This window comes from Homalodisca vitripennis, chromosome 2, assembly GCF_021130785.1.
Source record: "Homalodisca vitripennis isolate AUS2020 chromosome 2, UT_GWSS_2.1, whole genome shotgun sequence".
Lineage (NCBI taxonomy): Eukaryota > Metazoa > Arthropoda > Insecta > Hemiptera > Cicadellidae > Homalodisca > Homalodisca vitripennis.
Genome location: NC_060208.1, coordinates 67,651,801 through 67,665,887, shown reverse-complemented (window position 1 = coordinate 67,665,887; position 14,087 = coordinate 67,651,801). Strand labels below are relative to the sequence as shown.

General features: G+C 32.4%; 1 protein-coding gene across 3 annotated transcripts in view; it reads right to left on the bottom strand.

Moving 5' to 3' along the window:
- Positions 1 to 13,210, bottom strand: part of LOC124354087 (DEAD-box ATP-dependent RNA helicase 20-like) — a 53,685-nt gene extending 40,475 nt beyond the window's left edge. For 2 of the 3 annotated variants that reach the window (XR_006921656.1, XR_006921657.1), the window contains exon 1: positions 12,923 to 13,210. Coding sequence is in view for 1 of the 3 variants with exons in the window: in XM_046804291.1 (XP_046660247.1) it covers positions 12,923 to 12,924 (2 nt within the window). In the remaining 2 variants the exon portion in view is untranslated. The remainder of the gene's footprint in view (positions 1 to 12,922) is intronic. The other variant, XM_046804291.1, reaches the window with a different exon arrangement.
- Between the last annotated feature and the right edge of the window lie 877 nt (positions 13,211 to 14,087).

Here is a 14,087-nt window from a genome sequence, read left to right as displayed (position 1 = left end):
GACATGATCCACATATTCTGTTATTCCTACAACCAATCAAAGTGTTCAATAATTATCAGTCTAATACAACTAAGATGTTAAAGCCAACACTTCTGAAGTGTACCATGTGGATTATATTGGCCCCCTCAGTCACATTGCACATAACTGGCTTGACAGTGTTCTCAAACGTGGACTTCTCCTATATGCCAGAATGTGTGATTTGAAAACAAAATGTTTCTAATCCATTGCTCAACTCAACCCAGTAGTTATTATACATCAATGGGAGTAAGTACACCTGAGATACAGAGCAGCCTATAAGAAAAGCCAGTATAAGCACACTATCTACCTTGTTAAGGAAACAAATATTTGAATACTCGCCTTCGGCTCGCTGGGGGCTACGCCCCCAGGCCCCCAAAGTAAACGCTTGCAAATTCGGGGATAAGCGGAATTCGGTGACTGGTTAAGTCCGGACATTAAGTAAATGACAAGGGATTTAAAAATTGACCTTTTTCATAGATTTTTTTCCGGATTCGTAAAAACTTTTGACTTTGAGGGCATTTTGCGGTTAAACCGTTAGAGATACGACAAAAAGTGACTGGACCTTTCTTGTTGGAAATTTAATTTTGTCTTTCGATTGTGCCCTCAGATCTGATCTACAATCCATAGTCGACAACGACCTATGGTTTAGCCAGAAATGAGCTCGGGAGAAAAGTCTGCACGGGTCAGCTATCTTGAATTGTTTAGTATAAACATAATAAAAACCGACCTCAAGGCAGTATTTTAAGTCGAACAGGGGGTTTAATATCACCAGGAGACTATCTAGTCAAGGCGAGAAATTCCCTGGGTGGGTGATTAATGTTAAGGAGGTTAAGACAAGAGGGGGTTTAATTTCGTCAGGATATTGTCTGGTCATATGAACAAATTCCCAGGGGGGGTTAACGTTACCGGGGGATAAGTCTCCAGGGGGTTATCTGGTCATACCAGGATCTTCCCAGGGGGGGGGGGGGGGGGTTAAGAGATTTGGTGACTGGTAAAATTCGGACATGAGGTCATGGCAGGAAATTCCCTGGGGGGGTTTAATGTTACCAGGGGGGTTAACACATCAGGGGGTTGAATGTACAGGAGGTTATCAGGTCATACCAGGAAATCCCCGGGGGGGGGGGGGTTAATATTACCGGGGGTTAATGACACACTTGGGCCTTTTTTAGAGGGTATTGTGTCTGTGAACATAATAAATATTCCTCTGTCCCTATCTACTATTGACGCTTAGCTAACGCTCAGCCAACTCCCGAAGTCACTGAACCTTTTCTGTAGATCACGTGATTTCCTAAATCCCGTTTAAAATTTGTTTTGAGTTACGACCAACCGTTTAGCCGCTATCAAGCCCGGAATGTAAATTTTTAGGCGAAAATGTCCAATATTTTCACTTAATCGCGTTTTGCGGTCAAACTAAGGGAAATATAGTAAAAAGTCACTGGACCTTTTTTGTAGGTCATCTTATTTCCTAAATAAAACGTTAGTCTTATATTGACCTCCGACCAATGGTTTCGCCGCTATCGACCCCAAAAACAAAAGTTTCGCGTAAAAGTTACAACAAAATTGTACATAATCACGTTTTTTCGGCCAAACCAATCGAGATAGGGCAAAAGATTACTGGACCTTTTCTGTAGATCGCGCAATTTGCTAATTTGATGGGTCAATCAGATTTGAGCTACGACCAACGGTTCGGCCGCTATCGGGCTTGAAACATTATTTTTATCGAAAAAATCTCTGGAATTTCAAATGTTCGAGCGTTTTGTCGCTTAACCATGGAAGATAGAGCAAAAAGTCATTAGACCTTTTTTGTAGTTCACTTCATTCCTGACCATGAATTTTCCGTCAGATCCGAGCTAGCTCCAACGGTTCGCCCGCTATCGGGCTTACAAAAAATGCCTGCAGGGGTGAAGAATGCGCGATTTTTTGGGAATTTTTTTGAGGGGTTGAAAATGAAAAATTCTCACTTTTCGGGATTTTCCTGGTGGTTACACGTGGAAAGCTATCTGTGTACCAAATTTCAAGTCTCTAACTCATCTGGAAGTAGGTTAGAATTAGTATACGTGAGTCAGTCAGTCAGTCAGTTACACATGCGGTTGTATATATATTAGACACATACTATACTAGTAAAGGATTAAATGCTTGTGCCAAAAAGAGAGCACAATATTTTTAGAAAGACTGTATGAAGCACTTAAGATTTATTAATTGTTATTCCATGTGCATCTACCAGATATATAACTTACTATAGTATTTTTTATAATATTGTTCTGATTGCAAAATCATTGTCATATTTATATACCTTTAACAGTTGAATCAGCAACTGTCTTTTTATTACAATTAGGTCTAAATTTTTAATTAGATTTTCCCCACTTTGCAATACTATATAACTCTTATCTAGGATTTGAAACCTCTATAGCTTAGATTACATTAGCTTTTCCGAGTTTGTCACACATATTTATAACCTATTACATTTCTCCATTATAACTGTAACAAAGAATGGAATGTGTCTAGAGGTTGCATTATAATTCACTATTAGGTAGTTAGGCAGAGAAATTTGATTTCTTTCATTGGTATTTACAAAAACTGTTTTGCTCTCTGACTCCAGACCTTAAAATATTACCCTTTAACCTTAAACGTCCAATTATATGAAAATGCATTAGGAGAGTGGAACATCTTCCATTGACCATCACCTATCACAGGAGTGTTTTTTCGTCATTTAAAAAGGATGTCTCAGTTGTTCAGTTAGATATTGTGTGAAGCCGCTGTTAACTGCTAGTGTTTTAACAATCATAATATAATTAATTATTTTTCACACATTTAGAATCCACATTTTGTGCTGAATGAAATTATATACAACATTAATACATTAAGGCAATTACAATATTTTTAAGAATATAAATATGTTAGCAGAGTGGCAAAAAATGAATGACACTATGAACTGTTATAACCATGGCCGTTCTAATGTCAAATTCCCTAAATTCCATATTTTAAATATTACCTAGGCTAATTCCTAAAGCTACAGTACATATATAGAATTAAAATATTAAGTTGACATTTTTGTAAGATTTGTGATAATTTATAATATCTCAGGAGTACAATTCTAAAAAAGGATCAAAAAGAGGAACTGGCAATGCCAAACAAAACTGCAGTCAAAATTACTGGAAAGAAACAAGAATTGCAGTTCAGTTTTGCAAAATAGATATAAAATTTCCTATCTACTGTTTTACCATGTCTGTAAAACTGATAACCCGAAAATGAAAATCTTTAAGTATTAGCTTTTCTAAGTACACTACCATATGATTGTTACATCTTTTAAATTATTGATTTATTAAAAGCTTTAAAACTTGGAAATACAAGGAATACTATTGGATATTTGGTATATTTGCAAAAAAATGTTAGAATTGAGAAGAGAACTTTATCATTTATCAATAGTTCTGAATTGGAGTAATAAATACTTTATATTCAGGGATAAAGTATCAAATACTTATAGAGCCATCACACTGGTATAGTTTACATAGATTAAGGCATATTGTACTTCATAAATAGTAAAACTTATGAACTTTATGAAACAGACAAATTATTTACCCATAGCTGCTGTAGTCGTCGTAATTTACCATCAAGCAAGATTATACAAAATTGGTCTTTAGGAATAGACACAATCACAAATCAATTACAGTTCATATCAAAATTAATTTTAAATGGCTTTTATAATGGGCTAAGATGACAATGGTCAAGAGATAAGAAGAATCGCTTTTGTTCAAGATAGTAAATCTGTGAACACCATTTCAAAACAGCATGAAAGTGTGTTAGTTTCTTGGCTGAATATCAGGTAAAATTTAATTGGTTTGAAAACATTGATATATTACTTATTACACATTTAAATTTTATGTAGTATAAATGTAAAAATTTTTAACTGTTTGTCAGACAATTCATAAAAGGAGAATGTGTTTTTAAAATCAGTAGCCGGTGTGGTTAACATGTGCAGTACCATGACATGCATGTTGACAATCCATTCTTCATAATCCATTAGAACGTTCTGCACCATACGTATCATAAAGATACACATATCCCTTGTTACCAATTGGGCAACATGTAACCTATAATTTGTGATAATGCATAATAAAGTACATACATTATGTATCGAAACTGAGCTCTTGTAATATTATAAATTGAATCTCATGGTCCAGGTCTACGCCAGAGCCCAACCAGTTGCGGCCCAGGATGTCTGATAACTACTTAGATCACGGATTCGTAACAAAATTACAATCAACATGATTCAGTTTATGTGATATGTTTGTACAATTATTTATCTCCATTTTTATAAACTAATATATCAGCTTGTCAATCTTAAAAAAGAAAATAAAACAATTTTAGAGAAACAAATTACTAAAAGAGAAATCATTATGCACAGAAAAATGATACACATAACCCCTGCTCTCAAAATTGACTTCATTGACACAGATTGGGCCAAGTGTATTATTTTTGCACAAATTTAAAAAAATAAGAATTAATACTATTGCTAGTCTGGTTTCAAAAATAACAAAAGTAGGGTATTTAGTCTTATTGATCTTAAAACACACTTGGTCCCTGTAAAATGAAAATTTTACCTTGACCCTGCCTGTGATTTTATCTTATTATGAAGGCTCTGTGTATCCTTGTAAATGTGTCCATAAGAGTAGTATTAATTGTTGTGTATAATGTTTTATACACACTAACTTACACTGGATGTTTTAATCCAACTGTATCCGAATAATTACAATGTAAATATATAATAAAACTCTACATTTTATTTAAATTTTGAACAAATTCTAGTCTGGATATACAAGATGAAAAGTATTATAGGAAAAAAGTTTATACATGTTCAACATCAAATACAGAGTGGTATGTTACTTCCTTAAATTTGGGTAAGAAAAATTCTTTTTTTTACCAAAACGTAGGTCTTTTTAGACTTCTATTTTATATAGCATCTGATTAAGTACAACTCTCATACATTTTTGAAGAGCCAAAGTTAAGATTGAGAATGTCACTGAGTGTAGCATTTTGTCTTTTCGTCAGATTAACAGTTTAGTAACTAACACAGCATATCTCTGGTTGGATGTGGGCAACTGGTGGGCTATAAGGGTGTCTACTTTGCCACATTCTTGTTTAATTAAATAACTCCAGAGAGACTCCTAACATGAAATAAACAACAAATGGCCTCAGAATTCTCAGAAAATATAGAAAACTGTCAGGCCAGAGAATGAGGCTCTTCGCCTGATTCCTGTGTAGCAGGTTTCTAAATAGTCAGTAAAATTTTACTACATAAAGTGCATGTTCAAGTCTGTAACTTGTAGTCTTGGCACAGTCCATTATCTGCTGGCCTTATGGACTGGAGAATGTTCTTCTGTGTTATGTTGACAGTTTGAAATCCAACGGTCACGAAAGCAGGACTATAGGTAGTATATTTGAGGTTTTATCTCACAACATGCAGCCTTGCATGTCATCTTATAAATAAAAATGAATCGCTAGTGTTGCCGATCTCAAGAATGGCTGTACCATTTTTTTTTTTTAACATCCCTTTAAGTCTAGAGAAGATTTGTAAGATTAGAAAGATCAAAAGTTTTATAAATACACACACAAAACCTGATATGTCATAATTTTTCTTAAACACTGAACACTGAGATAATATGTATCAGATGGTTTTCATCTGAAAATATGGGAAGTTAATGTTCTATGGTTATTGAAAATGCCACTGAAGCACTGATGACCAGGAGTATTTTCTATCAGTAGTATCCCAACCTCTGATCATCCATCTTTCTAACACACCTGACATGGCAATATACTGATTAGAATTGCCCCTGGTAATCAGTGTGAGCTTCAGAGGTGCCTTCTACACCACTCCAAAAAAAGAAGAAAAACATGCCTCAAGATAGAACCTAAACCAAAGCTCTGATCACGTAAAGGTCACTCAAAGCATTGATCTTTTTGAAATAATATATAATAACAAAGAATTACTATATTTGCTTCATTCGATGTTTATATTTATAATTTTCAGGTTCTGCCGCCTTTCCGGTACGTGTAACCGCCTTATATATTATTAAAAATGTTTACTTGTAATCACGTATACATGCCTTCGACCCATCAGTGTTATGTCTGGATTTTTAAAAGACTTTGATTTTGTATCTCAATGCAATTTAAAGTAGATGACAGAAATAACATTGAGATCCAAAGTAAAACTGTTACTTGAATGGTATTTGTTTTCTTACAAAATTAAGCAAGTAGGCCTAATTCTTTCTAATTGTATGCAATTTAAGTTAAATTGCAATAATAAATCAAAATAAAGACTAGGTTTCTGGTTTGATATGTTTCATAATCAAAGTTAATAGAGTTTCTGCTTCTCTCTTGTTGTCAGGACAGATCTCGAGTCTGTATCGATGCCCTCTTCTATTCCCTGCAGGTACAGTTTCTATTAATCCTAACACCCAAATTCCTTCAACTAATCTCCCACGGTTGGACTTTCTTAAGCCTATTTTACATTCATCAATTTCTACTACAACCCATAGCTGGACCACCCAATTTTTCCTCCCTGTCAAACTTATCATCTAGCCAAATGAAACAAATTTATCTACAGAAAGAAAGCCAGTATACTCGACACAATATACTTTTTGTCACTGGATTCAAACATCAAAAGTCATAATTTGTCTGGTTCATAGAGAAAAAGTACATGACAGTAACTATATTTCTCATTCCAAACTTAGAACCTTCAAAGACCATGTTGGCAAAAGCGTTTTTGCATATTTTTGGGCATTTAAACACCAACATGTATGCACCTCTGACACAGGTCTTCATTTCACTTTTAAACAAACAGAATATAATTAATAAGTTAAAATCATATGTTAATTTTAATAAATTGCAGTATCCAATTAGGCTATTCTTAATAAAAAAATCGAAACCTTCGATGTAAAGTCTAGCCATCCCACTTACATAATTTGTTGATATATTAATGTTTAAAAATTGTTAAGGAGTAAATATTAAATAAAAAAATTAAGAAAGCCCTAATAAGAAAAATACCCACCTGAAGAGTAAATTCTAAAATGAACAGAATTCCTTAGTCTTTTAATTTGGACCTATAATATCCAACTGAGGTGATAACCAAAAATTAAGTTTTTGAAATATGAGAATAAGTTACCAATGTTATGTTCATGAAAGAAACGAAATCTGACATAGCGTTGAACTTTCAACTATTTTACTGTCTCGCCTATCCAAGGACCTATCTTCCAATCTGAGGATATAACACTTCACCCGAGAGTCAATCGCCCTACCTCAGAATTTAAGGCTGAGATCTCTCTATCCAAGAGAGATAATGTTCACATTAGCTCTGACAATCTAAAAACAATTTATCAATTGCTTAAAAGAGAATTTTTTTCATTTCCAGAAAGAAGTTTTTGGAGGATATGATAAATAATAGTGCAATAATTGATGATGTTTAAATTTTAAGTTATATCCCATACGAGTACAGTACATTAAGTTATATCCCTTGTATAGTACATTAATCTAGGGACCAAGGGTAATTGAGGTTTCTGGGTGGGAGAGATAACAAGCTAAGGAGGAGTAGACAACGTCATTGTATAGCACATCTGGTTATAATACTGTTTTTCCCCATTTCATGATTGGTCAATTTTTCTGCGCTTTAAATTTCAAATAAAGACGTCATTATTTGTGTTTTGTCGTTGCCATTAACCATTTTGTATTCAAGTTGTGTTGTGATAGTAAGATTCCTAGAAGTTCTTGTGATTTACCTACAGACAATATATGTGGTGGTTGCTCTGTAGTTTTTTAATTGTGTTAAAATTATGTCAGCCTACATTTTGTAGATTTGACTATGACATGGATTTTTACATTCCTTTTCCTTGTGTCAACAAATGTGCAGGCCATTGTCCTCTAGATGAGAATACACTGTTGTTTCAGACAGGTTTAATATGGTTATGTGAGTTTTTAATAATTAGTGATCAGCCATTTGGAATTATATTTTACTGATCGGTACCAGGCTATCTTGAGGGAGTTTTTAATTCTGCCGGAGACTGCGCTGATGTCTGGAAGCATTACTGTTAGTCCACTCAATACCAGTGCCTTTTACAAGATTAAGTATCTTTCAAAATTTAATTGTTATCTGTTGTGTTTTAAATTCAATTTTTAAGCATATACAGGCCTACTATTCCTTTTGGAAAACAACTTATATTGTGAAGTGGCTAAAGTAAACAATTACGATTCCCTATGGAGAAGAATCTTTTTTCATTTATAGGCCTTTGCTTCACTTTAACCCTAGAACTGTTAATCGACATAATTTTGTCGGTCAATGCCGCTTCTGTAGTGTTAACCGTCAAAATTTTGTCGGTCAAACATTCTCTCGTATAATTACTTTTTACAATATACTCCGGTAACGTATCGATATAATTCATGCACCATTGGATTCGGGAAGAAAAATGCTAGGGAACAGATGAGTTTTATTCCTCTTTGTATTATGCTTATGACGTAGCAAGCTTGTTATTTTGAACGTAAAAGAAAACGCGACGCCGTTTGTTGTGACCGCCATATTGCCGCTGCCGTTCTGTATCACTTTCATGCCGAGCTGTAGATATTTGTAAGTTTTAATAGTTTTATGCGTGTTTTAGTGTCGTATTTAATGTGTAGTGTGTTGTTTGATGTCGTAGTAGTGTAAACATATATATTTTAGAATAAATCAATTTCTATTTACTGAAATATGTTTGAGAAATTACCAGCTTTGTGTAGGCTATGGCAAAATGACTTGGCTAAAATTCATTTCACATAGTTTGTTATTGTTTTCACTGGGTCCGGTTCGATTACTCCACCGATCGTTGGCCCAACGACCCAAACATTAGTTTAGTTTAAAATAAGAGGGTCGTTGGCGCAACGATCAGTGGTGTAATCGGACTGATTTGTTTCATAAAGTGAAACATAACTAAAATGGGTCTTTGACCCAACGAACCGTATTTACAATTTAAACAGTAAATTTACAATCAAGGTTCGTTGGCCCAACGATCAAAAATTTACTTACATATATTAATAACGTATGTGGTTCGTTGGGCCAACGACCCTATTGGAGTAACAAGTTAAATTGTAGAATGCAGGTTCGATTACACCACTGTTCGTTGGGCCAACGACCCGTTTTATAATTTATAGAGGTTCGATTAGTCCACTGGGTCGTTGGCCCAACGACCCGATCAAATAAAACATTGCATTTCAAATGAAAAGGGTCGATTACTCCATTGACCGATTAGTCCACTATGGACAAGGGCAGGCGGTATGGCAGCCGCTCCTCCTGCACTGTAGTAATTTTATCTTCATTATGAGCGTGAATACATTTGATGAAAATATAAATATATATAACTATAAATGTTATTATAAATTATATATTAATTAAATGCAGGTATGAGGTAACTTGTACATTATTAATTTTTTTGTCGGTACAGAAAAAATTACATTGGTTAGTATAAACGTAATATATTTTTAGTTATAATTTATTTTACATCATTGACGTGACTAAACAAATATATGTTTATATAAAATTTGTATAAACGGCAAAAGCGTGATTTAATCTTTATTGAAACTACATTAGTATCGATTTTTTATCATATACATATACATGTACAAGTAAAAGAACTGGCCAAATCTCTTCAAAAAGCCAATGTAGAATGTTCTGAAGCATTTAAACATTTTCGTGTATCTGGTACGTTTCTTCAGATGGATATAAACTACATTTACAGTATATATTAAAGGTAACTATCAATCATTAAAGCTTCATTGAGAATATGTTGCCAACTTTAAAATAGAAGCCTCTGAAGAAGTAGGCCTAATGTTGATTATTAATGGAATGTGACAGAAGGCATTACATTATCCTATACCGGGTATTCTATATGAGATAATCTATAAACGTAATGCAGCTCAATCAAAGTATCGTAAGCAAAATATAAAATATTTATATTTCATAGAAATATTTTTATGAATAAACTGGTATAAACAATCTGCACTAATTCTTGATCATTTAAAATATATTTTTATTTAGATTTTATCTCATATATTTCCAGTATCGATTTATTGTGGCCAAACAATAACACATCGTTAAATAGTGTAGATTTATTGCATAATTATTTTCTATATCAATGAATAAGTGTTTGTATGAAGTGTCCAGATATAGTTTATAAAAGTTATTCATTATAGATTATTTCAAAAGAATATCCATCTTATTGAAATTATTTAAATTGAATTAATTGAATAATTCAGCTAACACCATAACGTCCTACCCAAAACCTCAGTCAACCTTAATTATTTTATGTCACAGGCACTGTAGTAATCGACAAATACTATATTTTCTTCTTTATGTATAAATCTTGTGTTATATTTTTCCATTGTGTGTCTTGTTATGCTGTTTGTATTTTATAATTTTTGACTCCAAAGATTTAAGATTGCAAATTAAAATTATTACAAATATCTTTAAGTGAAAGTGGTTCATCTATCGAACTACACATAACGTTCGTTTAAAATTGCATTCTTGTGTAATAATATGTTAATAACCTGTGTCAAATGTCAAACACCATAAAATATGTAAATAACGCTTCTAAATGTAGTTATAACTGTTTAACAATTATTAATTTTCACATGATATTAAGGATTATGGACCCTGAGAAATCTTACAATAATAGGTTTTTTAAATGCAAAATAATTCTCGATACATTTTATTATGAAAAATAATCAGGTTTGAAATAGTTTTAAGATGTTATATGATATTACTATTATAATTATTCCTAAACTTGTAAAACATATGCATCTAACAACGTTTACGGGATTTCAATACATTTTACCGACTTCTTATTAACCATGCAAAATATAACTATCAACGAAATTTAATAATATAATATTTGGTTAAATATGAAACCACTTATACTTTTTATCAACCTTGTTATATAAATATTAAACAGGTAATGATAAAAAAAAATTGTCATCTCATAATAGCATTTGTGGGTACTAATACTAATATAATAGTACATACTCCTACTAATATGTATATATTTGATTTTTAGTATTTAATATATATGTGGTTACTTTATCAGTTATGACATATTTTCTACATACATTAGTATCTCGAGAACAACACTAAAACGACATATTAACTGGAGTGCTAAAAAAGTAAAACATTGCCTTGCAAGGGGACTTATAAGGAGAAGGAGAATGAAGTAGTGGACTAATCGACCCTCTGGCCGCTGAAATGAGCTAATGTAGCGGCGTGGGTCGTTGGGCCAACGCCTGGTGGTGTAATCGGCCCTCTTTTGAACATCGTACGATTCATTTCACTTAGGTTCGTTGGCCCAACGACCCCCTTTAAATAATATTGCTTAATATTAATTCATGGTCCAATTACACCACTGATCGTTGGCCCAACGAACCTATACCAGTAAATAAAACATATAAGGTTCTTTGGGCCAACGACCCTTTATTTACAATTTACAGAAATGAAACAAATAGGGTCGTTGGGCCAACGAACCAGTGGAGTAATCGAACCTCTACATGTTTGTAAAATGGGCCGTTGGGCCAACGACCCTCTGTAAAAATTACATTTCTTCCAGGAGGGTCGTTGGGCCAACGATCAGTGGAATAATCGAGCCGTCCCCTTTTCACTTACTAAACGTTATTTATAGCACTCTTTTAGCTCTGAAGTAACTATTTATTTTTGGTAAATAGATAGTTTTCACAATAAAATATATATTTCCTGTAATTTCTTTGGTTATATATAAAACTGTTTGGGTTATTCTATATTTTTTCATTATATTTAGTTATATTTATAGTTTTCTAACTACATAATATTTCCTATTACTTATAAACCATAAATTTATAAATTTTGATATAGTACAAGCTTTAGAAACGATTTTATATTTTGCTAAATGAAAATTTTTCGCAAAATTTTTGAATAATGGCAAAATTTAACTTTTTTGTACTTTTCAAAAAATAATTTATGGTAATTAGCCTATTTCATTAGTATACTGTATACTCTATTTTATTCTATTCTATTATATTAAGTAATAAAATATGCAATATAACATGTATTCATAGATAAATGTATTAGCAAAACTTGTTTTACCAAAGTCTTACGTGTACACCCGATTTTCAGAATTTATACGCATCGCTGCTTTTTGTTTTATAGCTTTATGATGCTTTAATAAATGTGTATAAGTTAATGTTTATGTTTTTCTGAAACTAGATAAAATTTGACACAGAATGGCTATCTCACTTATAAATATTTCTCACTATAACTTCATTTGCTAGGTATGGTCCCCCCTAAATTTAAGAAATATTTTTCGTAAATTTTATATTTGATTAAAAAAAGTGTTTATTAAAAATTTTTTTATGGTTAATTTTACAATATAGTGCAATTCTACGTTTAATTCTGAACACAAAAATATATACTCTTATTTATATTGCTTTTATTTTATATTTTTAATAATTTTTTTTAAAAAACCTTGCGCGAAGCTCCAAAACAGCCCGACACTACAGGATGAAATGACCGCCAGTTCTAGGGTTAATTTAATTAATAGGCCTATTAATTGGTATCCTAGTCACTTATTCAGCACTTTCCATTTGAAAAATCAACAAGTGTCTTGTAAACTAGTTTACCTATCATTTAATTTGTAAGAATTTTCTTTAAACCCAATGACATCCCAAAGAGCCTATGATTTAAAAACAAAAGCCACTAATATATAATGATAATAAGGGTACTCATATGATAATCAAGGACATCAAACAAACAGTACCTTAGGTTACAACAAACACAGGTTGCATCTTATATATTCTGATCCATGATCAAAAGAGTGTACATCTAGTTAGCAATACATAAAATATGATCTTGAAATGAACTTACATTGTATTGGAGTTAACAAAGGTAACGCCGAAAGCCTAAGATAGGCTCTTGAGGTTAATAAATTAAGAAGAAATATTAGATGTTTATATTTGCACTAATATATGCAGTATGAAGTAACTTAAATATCACCACATTCAACGTTATTTATTATTTCAAGAAAATAACAATAAATAATATAACTACACTCCGTTTAATAAGAACTAAAATATCAACTAAGTCAAGTCGCCCTAAATCAAAACCTCAAAACGAAGAATCACGAATCGACTATCAAACTCAAAATGGCGTCATGGCTTGTTTTAAATGTTTGAGTTTGGACTCTCCTTAAAGAGAATGTACGGTCAGAGAATATATCAGTCCTTATTACTATTACTGTATTAAACAACGTCAATACAAAATCGATTCTTGTATGTCTGTTACATTATTATAAGTACGTAGCAAATAAAATATTCATACAGTGCACAAATTCAAATTAACCTCGTTAACTAAACATTGTTTCAAAATACCATCTTCAACAAAATAAAGAAATCATTCATCTGGAAAATACAATCAAGCTATAGAAAACACTGGCCAACGATTTTATCAAAAGTTTGAGAATAAAAACATTGCATTTCACCATTTATTGATAAGTAAAACCAAGTTTGTATCACCTACTTGGGTCTTTATTCGCCCAAGCTATATAATTCAGTTCCATTCGTTGTTGTTATTATTATACTGTGTGTTATTTTAATGTTTTTGTTTCTTCTTATATTTGTGACTTACTTCAGAATTTTAAGGATGGTTTGGAAAATTATAATGATTTTACATGATGAGCTCAAATATATTCTATTCTGAAGCAATTAAAATAAGAGTGCAGAAATGTACAAACAATAAACAACAAACCATAAACTACAAATTAATACATAACAATGGATAAAAATAAAATAAGAATATACAGTAAAATCACTTTAAATGTTTATACAGGAGCCAGTACTCTTCGTCGAACTGTTAAAGTATTTTCATTGAAGAAGTCAATGGTATGGTATAAACTGTTTACAAAGCCGCATCTCTCTAGAAGTGGGCCATTGCAATCATAAACACGTGAGTAGTGACGCCTACCAAACAGATCAAATGACCGAGTTCTTGATATAGTACGGTAATCCACTTGGGACAGTAGAGCAGGCCGTTC